At 42.1% G+C, this 20,343-nt stretch overlaps 1 protein-coding gene across 1 annotated transcript in view; it reads right to left on the bottom strand.

Moving 5' to 3' along the window:
- Positions 1 to 156: 156 nt before the first annotated feature.
- BMPR1B (bone morphogenetic protein receptor, type IB) overlaps positions 157 to 20,343 on the bottom strand; it is a 31,060-nt gene continuing 10,873 nt past the window's right edge. The window contains exons 4-10 of the mRNA XM_009882963.1: positions 14,204 to 14,300; positions 13,264 to 13,402; positions 7,816 to 8,008; positions 7,086 to 7,383; positions 4,571 to 4,746; positions 3,061 to 3,191; positions 157 to 689 (exon numbers count right to left, since the gene is read on the bottom strand). Coding sequence (XP_009881265.1) covers positions 564 to 689; positions 3,061 to 3,191; positions 4,571 to 4,746; positions 7,086 to 7,383; positions 7,816 to 8,008; positions 13,264 to 13,402; positions 14,204 to 14,300 — 1,160 coding nt within the window. The 3' untranslated portion in view covers positions 157 to 563. The remainder of the gene's footprint in view (positions 690 to 3,060; positions 3,192 to 4,570; positions 4,747 to 7,085; positions 7,384 to 7,815; positions 8,009 to 13,263; positions 13,403 to 14,203; positions 14,301 to 20,343) is intronic.

The following is a 20,343-nucleotide window of genomic DNA, read 5'->3' on the forward strand; positions in this document are numbered from 1 at the left end:
GCTTTTATGACGGTTTCTATTAGAGCTCCTCTAAGCTGCGTAGACCCACTCTCTCCTTTTTTTTTTTTCTTTAAATGCTGGAATTCAATAGTCTTTTTATAAATGAAAAAGTCGCTTTGCTTTCATTTTCAGCAGTTTCCTCCAATTTTTTTTTAATGTAACAATATACATCTTTTTTACTTCTAACCAAAAGTTTTATTTTCATAAAATTTAAAGCAGTGTCTTTTTAAACAATCAAAATAATAATAATAACAATAATAATAATAAAATAATAAGTGGCTTTCATGGAAAGCAACATGCATAATCTTAAACCAGTTACTAAAACTGTATTTTCCCGTGTAAACAAGGGCAGACAAGTCTCCTCCAATCTTGTACGTCAAAATTTAGCTGGCTTTTGCAAAAGATAGACTTCTCAAAAGCTGTCAAACAAACTTACAGCTGCTCTTAAGCATGACTGCGTTCAAGGTACTTATTAGTGAAGACTTTCGATACCTCTTCAGGACTTCTGCCTGCACGAGAAAGTCCGTTTCCATGGGCCTTCACAAGAGCTGCCTCCGGCTGAGTCAGAGTTTAATGTCCTGCGACTCTGACATTTTGGCAAGTGTTTTCTTGACCCGCAGGGCTGTGAGCCGGGAGGCGGGGTTGTGAGCCCAGCACTCCATCATCAGCTTCCCCATCTGCCGTAGGCACTGCGGAGAGAAATGGGAGAGAAAGTCCCACCTGGGTTAGTGGAAGAGGAGACTGCAGTTGGTGGCAATGCCCAAAAACTGAAGGGAAAAGGTCTTTTCTAAGGGCAGGCAAAAAAAAAAGACAACATGCTGGCTGGTATCACTTTTCAAGAGCTTTTGTTTTCTGTATATTTAAGAGAGTTCTCCAAACACGGCAATTACTCTTATAAATTATGACAAGTTATAGCCTAAACTTGGCTGTGTGCTCCACAAAAGCACTTTTCTTATTTCCCCTTCCTCAGCCCCGTGCAGCCTGACCCATACAAGCGGGGATCTGTACAGCGAGCCCTTTGCTGTACAAATCCAGAGGAATCTATTTTCCTCAACCAGTGACTGGCCCCCGGGCTACAGCCCAGAGCCAGCCAGCTCCCATGGCTCCTGGCCAGCCACCCCCACTAGACAGCCGCCTGCGAGCACCCGGCTTGGCTCTGCCCTGTCCCGCTCCATCCCCTGTTCACTTCCAAAACACAGCCAGACCCTCCTCTGGCTCCCAGCAACAACTGCCTTGCTGACAGCATCTCAGGAAAAGGAGATTTCCATCCTGGAAAAGGAGCATACATCCCCGCTTTGCGTCTACCACCTTCTTCCAAAACATAAAGCACCACATAAGCCACCGCAGGTGGGTGATGACCCCATCAGCCTGCGGGTTTATGCTGCCTGAATATTTGCTTGCTACAATAGGAAAAGAGACTTTCCCAACTCATCTAACTTGATCTCCATTTTCCTGAGACTCCTGGCCCAGAAGCAGTGCAGACCTGCAGACCCTGAAAGGCATTAAGCACAAACACCACCAGCAGTGCCCAGACCAGCCTAATACATTTCAGATTAATGCAGAATTTTTATGAACCTGTTTTGGTGACACACAAGGTTTTTTTACGCACTAACAATTTTGCCTTTCATCACTAGAACGCCTGAAGTGGGATTACTGATGACGCTAACCAATTAATGAAGAACAGTTATTTCAATGAGCCTCCCCAATCCTCGATACGTGTGGTCGCACACCAAACGCACACTGCGTGCCACCACACAAAAGTCCTTCTCAGGATCGATACTAACAGCACTTCCTCCAGTGTTTCTACTCCCAGTCAGAAGGCTCAGAGGGATTTGGCTAAGGAGAGGATGAGGCAGGTAAGTCTCGCTTAGATCTTCCCACGTTGGCTGTTGCACAAGTCCTTGAGCCTCCCAGGGAGGTTGTTTTATTTTTTCCTCACATTCCCAAACTGCCTACGCCTCATGCCACCTAAATCTTTCATCTACTTGCAGAACATTCATTTACACACTGCTATTCCCAAATGGCAGCTGTCTTCTGTGACTGTAGAAAACTTTACAGTGTTAAACTGTACCAATTAACATGATTAACGACCCCTCCTCCAGAGCATCTCCAGAGCAGTCGGTAGGTTTGCCTGTGGTACCTCAGCTGTTGGTCTCTGATCTCATGAGCACAACTCTGCTTCATTACAGATTCTCAGCAGGGAGAGCTCAGTTTCTCCCACAGCCCTCTCACCTCCTCGTTTTATTCTGGAAAAGCGTTTTCTGGATCCTTCGTCTCCTCTGAAAGGCCACACCTGTAGCTCTCTTTGCTAAAAGGTGAAGAGGTACACGAGCACTGTTTTCTGTAAGAGGTAAAGGGGTGAGCGATCGGTGCTCCTCGGTGCAGCCCAGCTACTCTGGTCAATACTATTGCATATCAATACCCTGAGAGTGAAACTTAGTATCTTGCACTCACGTTAGCGTAAAAATGATGGTAAAATCATGTTGCTAAACCTGCACACCTGTGGTCACAGAATGCTCGTTTCATTTCAAAGGGACAGGAGATACTTCCTTCTTGAAAAAAAAAAAAACAACACCAAAGGAAAAAAGTTGGAATTACAGCCCACGCGTCAGTACACACTGAATTAGCTGCCAGTGCGCAAAGGACGCTGCCACTGCACTGTACACTACAAAATAATTTCTCTTTCAAAATTTTTGGCTAGCCACTGATTTAACACTATTAATGCCGGAAGCAGAAAGCAAAATGAGTGCAAGAGGAAAACAGAGAGACTAAGAAGGTGTGAGCTCAGCCTACTATGGCTGTGGGATCTGGTAGACAGCACACGAGGAACCTGCTTGCAAATATCGTAGGCTATGGGCCCTGGAGCTCTGAACAGCGTCGGTGGGGATATCCGAGAAGCTCACGCTCCTTCCCGAGCCCTGTTACACTGTGACTGGTGCTAGTACCAGTGGTAAAGGTCCTCCTCGCTCAAAATGATGCAGAACTGAGTCAACCTCGCTCTGATTAAAAACTCACTCACTCCGATTAAAAACACAGGCTGCATTTTAAGAGGGACAATACCTCATCACTGCTCCATCTGTTGGGAAACGAAGGGCGTAGCCTCTTGATGCACACAATCTCCCGCATGTCCTCATATGAGGGGTCGCTGGGCACAAGGTCGTGGTACGGAAGCTGGTATTCCTCAACTATTCCTGAAAAAAACAATTAGTTGCCCATCACTTGCAGAAGACACCCTCCACTACTCTCTTCCCCTCTCATTTTATAACAGATTGACCATACTGTTTAACAATTAGATGTACTTCTCTTTAAAAGGACTTCTCTGCCCTGGAAGTTTATGCCACGGTCATGTTCCAATGTAACCATTGCCATGTAAAGACTGGTCAGGTATCTTAATCCAAAAGCATAGTTACTTGCCAAGTGAGATAGTTTCTACCACTGCTGTCCAGCCCAGCAATCTCCAGTAAGTTATCACAGAAAGGACTATTAGCATAGGGCCCGTATCAGAGTAATTTGGCAGAGAATTAACCTTGAATTAGATCATCTTCTTGTCAGTAGACCTGGTATATATATTAAAGGGCATTTCTGTGCCTTTTCAGAAGACAGCAAGGTACCATTATTTGTACACAGCAACGATGACAACACTATGACAGATTTTACATCATATCATTGCAATACACTACCAGTTTGTAAACACAGGGATCAGGTTGCTTATCGGTGGAATTTAGCTCCTCTAAGGTAAGTATGGAGTGAGCGTTCAGCACAACACTGCAGGCTTTAAAGACCCATAAAGGTAGCACAGACCCGAGAGAGACATGCTCTACTCTTACTTGCCACCAATCTGGCACGTAACCACTGCCAAGTCATTTCTCTGCATTTAACTTCCCTCAGTGGCAAAATAGAGGTAATAACACCCATCATTTTTGTACTACACTGAGCTCTACATGCGGAAAGCACACACAGCCTATGCGTGCAAGGATGGATCTGCACTCTGAGTCTGCAGCTGGCCTCATTGTTTTATCTTTGCTGTCCTCACGCTTGAATGCCTGATACCAGAAGGAAAAGAGGCACATCACTGGTATCATAATGATGTAATAAGTGACATTTCCCTCTGGGTTTTTTCTACTTGTCTTGTAAATAGATTATTTATTTTAAATAGTGGCACAGCATACCCCCAAATTTGTTTGTCCTCCTCCTTCTATTTAACTCTAACAAAACAAAGAAATCACTATTTTCTTTCTGCTAAAATAGCTGAATATCCCCAGTCCAGCAAAAATGTGTTGCCATTGGACGAGGCCCCCAAATGAGTTCCATGTTCCTTCTTCAGTGCAGGCATCTGCTGCCTTCAAATGATCCATTAAAACAGTCTAAATCTTTACTGTTGAAATAGCACTGACTGATGCTTTAAAATAAGTTTCATCAAGAGAACGGATATTAAGAGAGTTACCTGTACGGTTTATCCACGTTTGTTTATTACAGTAAAACAATTACCCAGGGAAAAGGATGTAATGGAAGATTTGGGTTACAAATAGGGTTCACTGACACAATTAAAAGCAATCTCTCAGCTCTTTACCTCCTGAAACACATCTCCTTGCTATCTCCCAAAGGATGAGTCCAAAGCTGTACATATCAGCCATGATGTACGACTGAAAGTGATTTCTATTCAAGCTTTCATCCAGCACCTCAGGAGGCATATAGCGTTTTGTTCCTACACGGGTATTGGGAGGTATGTCTACCTCGTTTGTATCACTAATAGAAAAAGAAGAGGAGAAAAAAAGGGCATCAAACATGCAGTAAAGTGGCTTAAAAAGAAAGCAATTTAGATGGGAGAAGTAGTAAATTCACACCGCATCCGCTCTCAAACAAGGTCAAAAGCAATGCATAATCTTAATGGAACAATTCTTACAAGGAAAGCCTCTTAGTGGGAAGGCAACCCTCCTTAAAAGGCTGACCCGCCTGAGGCTATGTTAAGCATTCAAATGCAGAACCACAATGGAGATAAGACTCAACAGGGATGCTGTAGCATTTGCGAGATTTCATTAGCATTAGCTCGAGCTCTAATGCTGGTGATAACAATCAAATCTTCATTAAATGCTGTTTTCTTAACATACTCCACCACCTAATGCTTTAGTCTTAGCAATTAATGGAGTACACTAAATAGCTGGGGCAGTATCGCTTAGCTGTAGCAAAATCAGACCTGCAAGGAAGACAAGTCCTTTTGTGCACGCATTACAGTTTGATCTCTCCCAACCTTTACACATCAAGACGCGTAAACACACAGACGTAAATGTGTAAAAAAATCTAACCAAATGTGTCATGCCTCACACACTGATGAGAAGAGACAATGTACATCTAACGGGAAGCAAATTCCCATTAATTATGTGACTGGATTTATTTTTTTTTTCTTATTAACTTAAATTCAGCTGTATCAGTTTTAATGTTTTTAAAAGCTTAATATATGGCATATATTGTGGTTTGCTTAGAAAGTTCTGTTTCCCTTTCCCCATTTTCAAAAGGTAAACATTTTAAATGTGATGGAAACAACAAAATCTCACAGAATATTTATACAACTTCTTCTGTAATTTTCTTCACCTACAGCAATTTTCACCTACAGTTATGAAAAGGACCAAAAAAGCTGAGCCTGAGGTACAAACAGTAACCTACACAGTCATTAAATCATACATATGCTGGTGGTATTTCTGTATACCTCCCAGAATGCAACATAAATCTAGTGACCTGCACCGTCTTGCAATATTTTGAATAAAATGAGAAATGCAGAGAACTTCACTAAACTCATTAGTTTCAGCAGAGCACACCCCTTGTAACTGTTTTTTTCTGTTCCTGGTCATTGCCTGAGAAATACTGTCTAAGAAAGGATTCAGTATGAAAACAAGCCAAGTATGTAATGTAAATTCCATTTGGACTCTGACAAATACGTATTTCACCTTCTTTTACAGCTACACTCGGTAGTTCCTAGTTCTTCTCGGTTCACCCCTAAGCAGTGTGCTGCTCTGTACCTGTCAGGCAAGGTATACCTGCAAAGGGGGAATTTCTTCCCTGAAACTTTTACCGCTAATAGCATGTTTCCAAGTTGTCATTTCTTAGGCCCTTGTTCCTCAAAGTAAAAATACTCCTTTTCTCCTCTCCTAAAGAAAGGTCAGGTTCATAAAGAAAAAGCCTCACGAAGAAACCTGGTAGCTAACTGAATGGTGGGAAGAGCACATAAAAACTGCTTTTCTTTACACACTCTGAATAATTTCAGTTCAAGATTTGTACAGAATTCTTGAAATTTTTTTTTGATACTTTAGTGAGCCCATGGTTTCAAAGCTGACCTCTGAAATGGAAACCTTCGGTCTGTGGCCACATTTCTATGCGCAGAAAAATCACAGACTTCGAAACACTCGTCTACACTACCAGGACCAGTGCTGAGAGAGCTCAAGCTCCTTTTGAAGAGAGCTGTCAGACAGCGATGACTCCTTTACGAATCCCAGGAGTGTGTAAGTCCTACTTGTCTGCTCTTTCTAAGTTGTTTAAACACACAACCATTTTTTTAAAATCAAATTTAAAAGCCATTTCAAAAATCAAATCTGTACTTCAGCAATTTGATTTGTAGGAAATGAAAGAAAAGGCAGCCCAAATGGGGTGCTTTTCAATAAATCCCAACCAGTAACTTGTGCAAATGATTAGCATTATTCTATATAAGTTGTGAGTGAATTACCTTGGGATCAGACAAGCTGAAAGCTTCAGTGACAAGTCTGCTGACATGACTTTGAGCAGTCAATGCTATGTCCTTTTAGCATGTGGTAGCAATACTGAGGTTGCTATTGAGGGTGAAGCGATGAAAACTGAACCTTCAGTCAAATGCAAGTGCTGCGCTCGATAATTAAAACCCGACTGTTTATACACCTGCACTGTGTGTTTATGTGACATCCTCACCTACACAGGTAGCCCCACCTCAACTACAGATGAGCGTCGTCTGAAAGGTATGCACATACACTGCAGGTGCTTACATATCGCTCAACCAACAACCAAACCCACGTTTGCGTCTGATTTACCAGCTTTCCCTCGTCCTCCTCACTTCTACTCACCTGATAAATTTAACAGCCAAGCCCAAATCTGCTATACAGCAGGTGCCGTTCTTTTTCACCAGGATATTCTTACTTTTTAGGTCACGGTGGGCAATAGCGGGTTTGCCCTGAGTACTGAAGATCTCAGTGTGCAGGTGGCACAAGCCACTAACGGAAGAGTAAGCCAGTTTTAGCATGGCTTTTGTGTCCAAGGTAGTAGATTTTAGATAATCATAAAGTGAGCCGTTCTCATGATAGTCGGTGATGAGATATAGCTGGGTCCAAGATCCTGTACCTTTAATGTCTGCGGCAATGAATCCTGCAAAAAAGGGAGATTTTCAAATTAATCCTTCTCAGGGCTTTTTTTGACTGCTCAGAACTCCGGACTGTCAGCCACTGCAATAGTTTTATTTTAATAACATATTTAATTTCTTTCATCTTATTTCCATGCAACTATGCCTCACCGCTAGGCTTTAAGATATTTTCAGAAAGCCCAGATAGGGAAATACAGGTGGCAGAAACAGACGTGTGTTTGGAATTACACCCTCCAAACCCCATTATTTTTAAATTTTATCTACTATGTTTCAGTAATCCTTGAAACATATTCCTTTTGAAAAGTGGTCGGTGGCCAATTGCAGAGCACAGCAGGTAACAAAGCACGTAAGAAAGGGCATCAGACAACAGCAAATACAAAATTATTAAACTTAAGAAACCCGTACACTATCAAATAATTCTCTTTAATTTCACTTACCGAGAATATTTTCATGCCTCATCAGGACAGTCTGATAGATTTCTGTTTCTCTGAACCAGCTGGCCTCCTCCGTGGTAAAAAAAACTTTCACGGCTACCTTTTCGCCACGCCACTTTCCCATCCAGACTTCTCCGTAGCGACCTTTTCCAATCTGCTTTACCATCTGAATCTGTTTTGCGATGGTCCTTTGAACCTGTGAAAAGCGGAGACGAGCCGTTAGAACTTGCTCTGCAGAAACCTTCTGCGTTCACCTCCCTCCTTCTGTGCCTCCTTCCTGCGCAGCGAGCCCTGTGAAAATGGGAATCTGCAGCCATTGCGACGTGGATGTCAGCAAAGCTCCGCAACACGGATGCTCCCTGTTTCCCCCCGGGACGCAGCACTAGTGAGGCCATTCCTGTCACTGTGAAGAAGCCTTTCCACACATTCCCAAAAGGCACTGTGGCCTCTCCAGAAAGTAAGTCGGTCCACGTGAAGGAAACGCGTGACGACCAACCTTGAAATTTTTATCTTCCTGTGGGAGGTCACCACTTTGTGGAAATTTTTTTATTTTTGGAAAAGCTTTGACAGAAAACACTCCTGGCCACTCCAACCCAAACCAAATTCCAAAGGTGTAGGTAACACATTTTTAATTAAAACGGGGAGTCTCAACACCATTGAGACTCAAGGCTAGGGCTCACAAGAGCCAAAAGCATTTCAGTGCCCCAAAACTAGCAATAATACTGAGAGCAGCTTCCTATCACTTTCCTTGAAAATCCCATGCCTAATAATTTCAAAATATAAATTCGGTGATAGGAACCTCAACCACTACTTACACAGTTAGAACCCACGTGTCTACATTAATTTTAGCAAACATCGTCTTTACATAGTAATAAGAAGTAAGAATTTTCTTCCAAAGATGTGCCCTTTCTCATCTCCATACCAGCTTTGTCAGCGGCTGTACTGTGAACTGATGCTGAAGTCAAACCACTTGTGCAGCTGTAGCAGAAGATCAATGTACTCAGCAGCGTTGCAGAGACACCCTTCGTAACGATGGCAGACCCCGCGCAGCAGATGGACCAATTCTACATTTCACAAGCTTTTACGACTACAAAATATCTTGGACAAATGGAGACTAACATATTCTCATAGGATTGGAGCATGTCTGCAGATCACATATTTCTAAAACTTCACAAAGGAAAACTCAAGCAGATGCTGCAACGCAACCCACTGGTGTTGATGGTTGACTCAGCCTCACCCTGGTATAACAGGACATTAAAATGTCACCTTCTTCTGCTTCTGTATTGCCAGTTCAACCCACAGCTAACAATTTTTGGTTTGGTGGGACTTTACGAGGTTTTGAAAGAAAATAACTTTATAGGCTCCAATGCAAGGAGATTTTCACCTGGCTCAAGCAATTGGCAAAACCTGGACAAGTGCAAATTCAAGGTCTCTCGGTTTTGCCACCATTCACATACAAATTTCAAGCAGTTTACTGCAGCAAGCCTGCACTGTCTGAATCCCTATAAAATCACACGCAATTCACGTAATCCCAAATATTTTTGCAATCTGGGCTGACAGAAACGATCAAAACTAGATTTTAAAATAATTTGCTTCCTTTGTTATCCCTGGGAGGTCCAGTGGAAACTAACAGTTTGGTAACACAGAGCAGGACTGCCACAACCCCACTGCAGCATGAACGTATGTCCAAAGAAGAATTCAAAACCTATTAGGTAAGGTCTATCATAATTTATTTTGTAAATAAATTACTGGTTTTCATATTAGACAGCTTAAAGAAGAAAAACATACAGTGGCATTTATGCAAAGCTATTTCCAAAGTCCCAGCTTTCTTCTTCTGTCATTTAAAGAGAATCCCATTTTTTCAGCCCTGCAATGTATTATTAGACTTCCAAGATGGTGGCTTTGGTGCCATTATTTTTGATTAACATCAGTGAAAGCCAAGAACAGAGATTAGCCTTAATTTTTTAAATTGATTTATTCTCCTTTCTACTCTCATATAGTGATTGAACAATAGCTATGTTACATTGGAATTTTGCTGTAACATTTTGTAATGTCATTCTAGCATTGTTGCTTTCTATTTTGCCCATTTTAAAAATGCATCCTGAACAATAATGCAGTTATATCAAATAACTTAATTTGTGTAAATATATGTAATGGCATCATAAAGTACATGGAATTACAATACTTAATGATGAAAAGTTCCTTATTAAATTACATTAAGAAAATGAAAAACACATTTCTGTTATGGGTTTTCAGGCGGCAGAATACTATGTGAAGGGCCTTAACCTGGTTTCCTCTTGCTAGAACCGGTCAAACGATTTCCTATGAACAATTTATTTTATTTTAAGGAATTCAGCCCTTTCTTGAATCATAAACTGATTACAATTTCTAAAACAAATTGGTTAATCAAAATTGTTGGATGAAGTGATTTCATAAGCATGCTGAATGATGTGTTCATGTGAATTACTTACACTGAGTGGGGTTGGGTGAGGGTTTTTTTATTTCTTTTCAAATATATGTATTCTGCTGCTTGAGCTCTGTGAGCAGCCAGGTAACGTTACGTGGCCCTTTGTTTCCTGTCCCTGAGCGGAATGAATCCAATTGCCAACTACATCTACTTTCTGCATTCTGTTTTTCTGTTGTTCAGCTAAATGTGTTCAGCTACTGCAGATGAAAATTCAGACAAACCAACATTTTGTAACTTCAATATTTTGAACAGAGACCTTCATACCTATGGCTGGGATGCAGTCCCTTGAAAAGCAAAATTCATTGGAAGAGGAATTAGGAAAAAAATACGTGAAAAGGTAGAAACCAAACTGTAATTCAGCAAACTGTTCATGCAGACCACTGAAACAAAAGTCTCCAGCATCTAATCTCCTTCCCCAATTTTGCATGTGGATTCATGGGGGCAACAGCTTTGCCTACGCCTCTTGCTCTGTCAAGGCCAATGGGATTCTCCTTGCACAGACTTGATTGTGCACCCCACTTTGTTGGCTCAAAGGCTTTATTTACAACTTGCTGTATTTTTTTTTTCCTGGTTTAAAATTTGATTGGCAGCATTTGACCTGCAGCAAACTTTTCTGTCAGAGGTACGAACAGGTCAGGAGAATGAATGCTTGCTGAATGTCAAAGTATTGATACAATCTTGGTTAATGCTTGGTTTTCATATAATATTTGCACCCATTAGAATAAATGTTCTGCACAGAAGGAAAACCTTACTGTTTAGCATAAAGTGACATTTTGTAATAACTTTGCGGCTTACTTTCCTGAAATAATAACTTTGGATGTTTCAGTCTTTGCATAAGAAATAATACAGTTAAAACCAAACTCTTCCACAATAAAGTCTAGAGCATTATTGCCATGCACTTTCTATATACTTGTTTCAGGCCCAGAGGTATTAATCTGTGCATTTCTAGTGAGCCTGTAGCAGTTGTAGCTGTCTGGGAAACGCAGTAAACATCTATTACCAAATGCAAGATTCATTATAGCTCTCATTTTTCTTCTCTTCCACAGAAAATCACTACTTAAAGGGAAAGTCTGGCAAAAAAAAATGTATGCATTTTCGCAGGCAAAGAGAGAGGGGAAAAGACTGCCTTTGGGGTGAACACTTGGTCCAGTGGCTAAAGGGTCTCCAGGCTTGAGAGAGGAGGACTGGCAGAAGACAGTATAGTTTCTGCTTCACAGAGCACTGGCACAGCTCTGAGAGCTACTCAACAATGACCCAGTTGGGATGCCACCTTGACCATTACAGCAGTTAATTAGCAGAAGTCAGTTTTTCCATCCACCGCAAGAGTAGACCTGGGGACACCAGTAAGATCGTAGATCCTATCTTCAACCAGCTCACTGGGAGAGAGGAAGGCAAAAAGCACATGAGGTCACAAGCAGGCTTTTTGTCTCAAGGGCATCCTGGGATGAAGGATCGAGCCATGCACTGCTACGATACGGCCCAGGGCACCTGCTGCCCATGGGGGCTGCTGGAAACACACCCACTCAGAGAAGAACAAAAAAGCTCCTCCTGTTTTCTCCAAATATTATTTCTGTCACTGTAACAGGCTGGAGCACCAAGCATAGACCAAGACCTTGTTGTGACAGGTGTTATGAAAAAAAAAAAAAGAAAAAAAAAACAAAGCAAAAAAAGCAAGAATCCCTCACAATTAAATCAATTGGAAGCACTCATTAGGAATGGTCCTAAAGGGTAAGCACAATCCCTCCCTCTCCATGGCTGCTAGAGGGATCTTGATACGGGATACGACAGAGCTTTCTTAAAGTCTAGACCTAAATGATGGAGTTTCTCTCAACAGATAAAAATGACTCACGGGTCTTCCATGCTCAGCACCAGTCACAGCACCCACTTGGCAGCTTGGCTTTCTTTTTCAATAGCTATGTTAATTGTCAGAAAATTGGATTTTTAAAAAAAGTCAGCACTTTATTTAAATGGGACTCTGAGCATTTACTCCTGCCAGAATAAACTGAGTTTCGTCAGATTTTTGCCAACCACTCAGCCTGTTGCTCCATTTTAAGGAATTATAAAACTTCCCATTTTATTTGTTCTTTAGGGTGTAGAAGAAAGATGTGTGGGCAAAAACCAGATAGATAGTATGTAGTACTTGGAAACTGGACAACATCTACAGTAATAGGATCACTACAAACGAATAGGTTTGGGAGACAGAAGGGACACATCATCTCTGAAAAATGAGAATGGAATCTAATTATTTTTCTCAGTGGCAGTGTTTTAAATAAGTAACCTGGACTTTTTTTTTTTTTTTTTCAGTGCTAAAAAGCAACGATGACTCCCAGAAACAAAACCCCCTGGTGAACAGAACTGCTTTGCCACAGAAGGTAAAACTTCTGCCTTTTCAGCAGTTGAGCTTGGAGGGCTTAGTCATCCTGGAGGCACTTCAGAAATAATCACCAACTCCATCCCTGTGCCTTTAACCTTTGAGATTGCCACACTACAAGGAAAAATAATTTGCTCTTGACTTCTGAATGCAAAGTGAAGTCTACACACAAAAAGGTTCCAGGTTTGATGAATTACAGTTCCCTTTATGCAAAGACAATGTGTCAGTGTTTGAAATGCTATCGTGTGTTGCCCATAGAAAGCAAGATAATAAGATCAGTGGGCCAGATCTGTCCTGTACGCTGAGGTAAATCCTGATGAATTTCCATGAGCTCTATTAGCCCGTACTAGCCCTATGGTATCTAAAATAAGAAATGAGCTGAGGTGAAAAAAAATTAAGCTTTGTTTGGCTTAGTCTACATGAAAAAAAAAATGGGCTCCTGCTTCTAAAGCAGCTGTTCTCCAGCTTAAATCCTTGTCATCTCTGGGAGACACACCAACCCTAAACCAGCAACTGAGGACACATAAATATAATTTCTTGTGCCTCGTTTTGTCTTCTGCATCTACTAATTTTTGCCTTTTAAACTTGCATTAAAACAATATTGCTTCCTTACCAGGAGAGGGAGCCCGGAGCCGCTCCCTGAGCTCTGGGACTGCTCGATCAAATCCTTCAGGGACTCTCCAGGGGGAATGTAGGTCTCATCCTGCTCCAGCCCAATGCTGTAGCGGGGCCTCGTCTCTTGGCGTTTGTATCTGCCGTTTTACATGAAAGTGAAATTAGCTTTGAATACAATGAACACGTGTGCAATGAATAATGCACATCGTCCTTCACGTCTGCTTCATTTATAGCCTCATAGCTTCCTCTGCTTCCCTGAGGAATATGCTGGACTCGCTGCCCAAAATTTTCTATTTTATTTTTAGGAACTGTTTCCAGCATCAAAACTCTAAGTGTAAAACTCAAAGACCATGCAATCTGCTGCAAACTGCAAAGCAACCAAATGTTTTCTTTCAGAAACTTAAATATGTTTAAAATGCAGACCAAGTAAATACCCAGTTTTATTTTACTGACTGCAGTGGATCTTTTAGGAGCCAGAGGAGGTAAGGTCATGGAATCTGGGACTATTTAAAAACTGTGACAAATTATTTAAACATAACATATGTAGATTATGATAACATTCTAGACATATTTACTTACATTCCTGTATCCCTCTCTTTTTTTATGAACAGCTCTTCACCACATAAACACATTTAGAAGCCTTAGGTTTATTTACCCTCTATAAAAATTGTCCTGTGGCTTTCTTTCAGTAAAGAATAACCTGTGCTTCTACCCGAATGGCTTTTTAGGATGTTGGGCAAGAGATGCTATATGAAATACACCACACATATCCCTGTGACTAGCATGAATAAAATACACACTTTTGCTCATCATAAAATTACAGTTTCTCATTTCTTTTCTTTACAGTCCACTTCATTTTTTTTTTCAAATTCCTAAGTCTACAAAAAGATAAATGTTGGGAGGAATATTAACAAGCTCGTAAAGCATTCCTTACTTACCTGAAGTAGCAGAATATGATGATAAGCACCAGAAGTATACTGCAAACAGTCACTGAGATCAGCAGGGCCTTATGGTGAATGTTTCCTTCAGCAAAGTCTGGGGTTAAAAACAAGGAAGGTGAAAAATTTGGAAAGGGAGGTGGTACAAAGTCAGTATCAAAAGACACACACCTTGAAAAGTGCAGGGAGCACAAGATCCCTTATTTTCTTTTATTTTCTACCAAAGTCCTGTGCAAGGCACCCCTGGATTCCCCAGGCATTTTGTGCACTTCCTCTTTGACCCTCACTGACCAGGGCAGAACTGGCACCTCCAAATGAAGTGCCTATTTGATTTTTCAGCCCTCACTCAGGCAAAACATCGCCTTGATTTGCAATTCCCTGTTTGGCTCTGAATGAAAAATCAATTAAGATCTGTAGTTCTGTGTCTGAACCTAAGTGATCAGCCAGAACATGCAAAAATTACTGCCTCTATCTTAAATCACTATTATCAAGTAGCATCCTATTGAGCAGTTGCAATAAAAAAAAATGAATAATTGCATTTATACTAGGAGGGGAGACAGAGCGGACCATCCAACCCCCAAGAAGGCAGGCCATGAGAGGCGTTGAAAGTATATTTCCATCACTGCAGAATAATCCGTCTCTCGGATCCTGTTTTAAACACCTGAGCAGGAATTTTCTCCTCCATTCACTCTATAGCAGCCCCATGTGCCAGCAAGTCCTTCCTAAGCTGGTGGGCAAAACTATCCTTCCAGCAGCTATTCTGTAAAACACTTCGAAATGAAATGTGTCAAATAACTTGTGCTGTTACGTAAAAACTATTAAAACGTTTCAGTCAGTCTTTGCATGGGACACTCACATTCTCCTTTACAGTACACGATTAATCTCCAAATTTGTATTCTAAACTCAGGGAAGCACATCTGACCTTCACGGCTGCTCCTCTGCTGAAAAACAATGAAACCTAGCACTATTCTTCTTTAACCCCCTTGCCCCCCAGACTCTCAAAATAATGGTATTTCAGCATGTAGATACACACACCGCCCTCCTAAAGTTGCTATCTGGTATAATGCAAATGAGGACTATGTTGTCTGAAACTCTTCCAGCCTCGCTGTCTTGCATCTTTCACGCTAATGCCCAACACATCGTAAAATGCAAGAAATCTATCCTTATCGACTCATCCTGGAACAGCGCTATTACGTTTCAGATTTACAAGGGTAATGAGACAAGGAGATTCCTAAGGGACTCTTGGTTTACTGTCAGGCTCTTTTATTTTAAAGATCCAGTTTCTCCTTCTGTTTTTGCCCCCAAACTATTTCTTTCCTTCCCCTTTCCACTACAAACACAGATTACCTACCAACGCACCTTTTGATCACACTGGTCGTGTTTTAACCTGCCATTACCTGCTCCGGGAGCATTAACAATGTAAACATTCAAGACACGGCCGATGCCTTTGAAAGGGGACGCTGACACGACGTCTATCAGGAAAACACTGGAACCCATCATTATTCCTGCCGCAGCAGATTTCTACCTGGCCTGCCACTCCAAGCGGGCCGCGAGCTGAAACCGAGAGCCCACGGGGGAATCCAGACCTCTCTGGCAAAGGTGATGGCTGCTCAGCAGGGCTAAGGGCTTCAGAGGGAAGCTTCCCTCTGAAACGTGTGGTTTGTAACAGTTTAAGATGTCGCAGCCCATCAGCTGAGGAGAGGATAAACAGAGCACATGCAGACCTGATAGTGGGGTTTTATATTTGGGAGAAATCTGGGTATCTGTCCATGGCAAGGGTTTTCCCACTTCACAGAACAAGCCACGATGGAAGCTGGGGTTTTGTGCTTAGCGGTGAAGAAGGCTGATGTCAGACGCAGAGGGAACAAGTCAGATCTTGCTCATACTTGTGTATGCCAGACATTAAAGCCACGGAACTCTGCGTGTTTACACGCACTCACAGTGTTGCACTACCAGAACTTTTAGAGCACCCGTACCGTCCATGCTGCCTGTGTGTGTCTGAGTACACACATTTGGGAGAGGGATGACAAAGATGCTGAAGCCTTGAGTCAAATTCCAATCATTTTTAGGGTTTAAATGATCCAACACCCGTGCTCAATATTTCTAATAGCCTTCTCCCATGCAGAAAAGTAAATAAACGCAGCTCGATTTTCCCAGAGGCCAGAAGGCATTTTGGAAGTGCTGTGTAGTTCTCAAACAAACTTCAGACTCTGATGCCGGGAAATTCTGTGGTACGGGAATGCATGCAATTATGTAAAGCAAGTGCAAGGAGAGCACGCAAGACATAAAGGACCGTGTCCTGATCTCCGTGCCGGGAGCAGCTGATGCAGACTGCAGCAGCAATGCAGTAGGTGATGGCCCCCACACTGATAGTCAGCTAACACACCTTTAGTAGTGGCTCACTACGCACAGCATGGGCGTGCAACTGGCTCTCTCAGGAGAGGAGAATAACTTCCATATGTCTTTGTATTTATTTGGTTACCTGTGATGAGAAGCAATACTGACGATAAGCGAGCTATTGTCTCACCTTTCAAATACTTCCTGCGTTTTCAAAGCATTTTGGCAGAATTTCATTTGCTTGCTCACTTGAGGACTTCATAAACCCACTGGTGCGAGGACAACGCAAGATTAAAAGCATTACCCCATTCTTACACCAGCAATGTCTGTTTGTTCTGCTGAACAGAGCTGGGCTGGTGCTGCTGGAGATCAACTCCTCTCTGCTCCTACAGCCCATGCTATTCCCCACAGAGCAGCAGGACAAACCTCCCTTTCCCTGCACCAATTTTTGGCAGCTCCTTGGCCAGGTGGAGGGATGGGGCAGCTCAGCTGTGAGTCTGCTTAATCACTGGCTCCTGGGCTCTGTGGTGGAGACTGTGGCGGGTACCAGCTTGAGCGATGGAGATGCTCTGTCCTTTAAGAAGTCCAGAGCTGTGCTTTTCAGTGTTACGTTACTTGGCAACTGCAACATGCCAAGCAGCGGGGTTATGAGAATAAGCAGTAGCTTCCACAGAGGCAGCAGTGAGCGATTACCAGGAGCATGGTAGAGGGAGTGCAGAAAAAACACGTGGCAGGTTTGGAAAGCTTCTTCACACACCTCGGCTGGCTCATAATAGCGAAGCCCAGCAAACAGCACATTAACAGTTTTACATTGCAGGAAAATAGTGGTGCGTGCTGGTGAGCTGCACAGAAAAGGAGAGATGGCAACAAAAGGAGGGACTTTGGTGATATCAAGCTGCCTCTCAGTTATTTTCCCGTGACTTCTCCCTCCTCCACCACTCGTTCCCCTCACTCTGCCATCTGCGGGACCGTGCTTAGGAGCGCACTGGAAATGCCACCCAGCAGGTTCAAGGGAGAAGTCAGCATATCAAAGGGAGAGGAGGTTCTCCTCCCTCCCCAGTTCCCTCCAGTTCACAATGTTACGGTTATCCGAGTAAAAACTGCAGTGAAATCTGAGGCGTGGAGACTGTGCACACATCAAACCCCATCATTCCTCCAATCATTCCCTTGCCCATTCATCACTAGCTCTACAGGCAGGGAGCCAGACACGGTGGCACCACCACTTCTGCTTATATAGGCTCTAAATCAGTAAAGACATATTTCTCCTTTCGACTGGTCTCAGCCTGCACTTTTGCTGGGATTTCCAGGAATATCTTTTATTGTTTAAAGCAGAGGTGTTGTATCAGACCCAATTATGACTCTCATTTCCTTAATAAGACAGATGTACAGCTGGGATGAGGACTTCATGGTTTCTCTGGGGTATTTTATCCTGCTAGTTCTGTATCGAGACAAGCTCAAAACTTAGGCTCAGCTGTTGTTTCTTCCATCTTGCTTAACGAGCCTTGCTGTGCGTGTTAATCCTTCTAGCTCCCACTTTCATGTCCGTGGTCCTCCTTTCTTTTTTGTGGGGGTGAAGGATGAGTAAAACCCACTTTACAGCACATACCAGGTCTGGAAAAGCACTTTGAGAACACAAGTCTGTTGCCTTTGTAGATGTTACCTTGGTGCATAGGTTAATTTGCAGTTCAACAACCTCTGACCTGCAGCTGGACGCTCTCTCTAGACTCCATTTCCCAGGAGACCCTGGACATAAGTTCATCAGAAGGCAAATTTCTGTTTGTTTTTTAAATGCTGAGGAACATACATGTTTTTCATGGAATCCTGGAGGTCAGAAGGTTGTTCCTAGAACCCTGTTTTTAAGTTCACCTTCTCTTTCTTTGCACTTACAGTTTATGTTAAATTTGATAGATAATTCTAACAGTACTCAGTCAATCACAGCCTAATCTAAATGCTTCCAATAGAATCAATGATCACAGCCATAGCACTGGGCACAGGCAGTAGCGTGTATTTGTACACAGTATTTGTACCTGGTTGCAGTGAGGATCTACAGTTCAAACTATGGCTTTTCTCTGAGCTTTCATACTACGATACAGCAAGACAAATTAAAACAGGCCTGGCACCAAGAATGACATATTTACTTAAGGCTTTAATAAAGGTGCTGACTTCAGCCCACATTTAATGAAGGCAGATCCTGAAATTTATTTCTACAATATACCGTCAGGGTACCGATAGCATGAGAGCTTCTTTCAAACAAAAGTCTTCAGAACACTTTGAGTGAATACGTCGCCTTTTGTTTGTCATGCTAAAACAGACAATTTTGCAACTAGAGCAGCTAGAATCCTGTTCCAACTCTATGAAATCTTTCTATCAACAAATATTCTCTCTGCTATTTAATGGGTCTGCCACCACGGTGCCCAAGTGATGCTTTATTACCCCGTATACACACAGAGCAAAACCAACACCGATCCAAACAACGTCTGCCACTACCAAAAGTTTGTTTTATTGCTTTCTGCATAAGCAGCAGATAGTATTGCCAAATAACTAAAATCTTAATAAGGCAGATGTCTAGTGTTAGGCATTGGTTCAGTATTTTTAAGTAGTTTTAACGTAGCATAAACTCAGTCAGCAGCAAGAAGAAATCATGGCAGCTTTTTCCAAACTGAAATGGTATTTATTGATACACTAAGTGTGAACAAATACTGACTTCCTTTTTGAGCTTCTCTCTCAGTCCAAAGAACTTTTTAACATGAAAAAGCAACAAAGTAGTACATAACTCTTATGCTGGAAGCCAGAATTTTATGAGGTTTCACTGACTTAGTGGCTTACTAGTAAACAGTGAAATATTTACATACTACTCTCGGTAGGCCTGATTCTGCCACCCATCTGTGCAGAATTTCATAAGCGTGAAGGGAACAGCTTACATGAGTGAAGGCTTTCTCTGAGCATGCATTTGTGCGAGTATCTGCTGTTTGCATAATTAAGAATGCATCTGCACACTGATTTGGATTTGCAACTCGGAACACCACGATTATGAATGCTCCTGCAACCTTGAAGCTGACTCTTGCAGACTAAACTCCATGCTGACCACCACAAATCTTGGCTGTTGCTGCCAATGCCAAGAGTTTATCATGGATGAATTTACACTTACTTAGGAATATATTTCTATAAAACGTATTCTGCAACATCCAGCCAAACAAAATAGTTTTACTAACTTTCAGAAAGTGATGTTTAAACAAACAAAAAAGCTAAAACCTTAACCCTGAATCTACTAAGTTAATACACATCCATTTGTTCTCAAATAATAAATAAAAATAAATAAGCCAGTGCACGAGTTCTTACTCTACATTCTATTTTCAGCTACATTTTTCAAGTAGAAAATCCGCTTTAGTGACTAGTTATTGTTCTGGTGCTGGATTATCAGGTCTTTTAAATAAGAAAAGCTTAATGGATTTCAGTCAACTTGAACTGACTGATTAACCACTGGAGACCTGGTCCCAGATGCGTGTGGAGTTATGAACAACAGTAATGCATGTTGCAGGGACTAGAAAGAGGATTTGATTTCATTATCAGGCTAAAAACATACACAGCAAGAGGCACCCTCTGCCACGACTAACCTAAGTCTTTGGGATGATCACTGATAGCCATCAGGTCTGTGGTAGGACAATATCGTGCGACTCTAATGCATCTGGTGCTTACTGCATGTATGCAATAGGAATAATAGCAAGTACCAGCAACCAAGGGTCAAGGCACTGCTCCCCACATGACCTACAGGAATTCAGCGATACTGTTTAACGCAGTTTATC

Source organism: Charadrius vociferus, unplaced genomic scaffold, assembly GCF_000708025.1.
Source record: "Charadrius vociferus isolate BGI_N301 unplaced genomic scaffold, ASM70802v2 scaffold410, whole genome shotgun sequence".
In the NCBI taxonomy this organism is placed as follows: Eukaryota; Metazoa; Chordata; class Aves; order Charadriiformes; family Charadriidae; genus Charadrius; species Charadrius vociferus.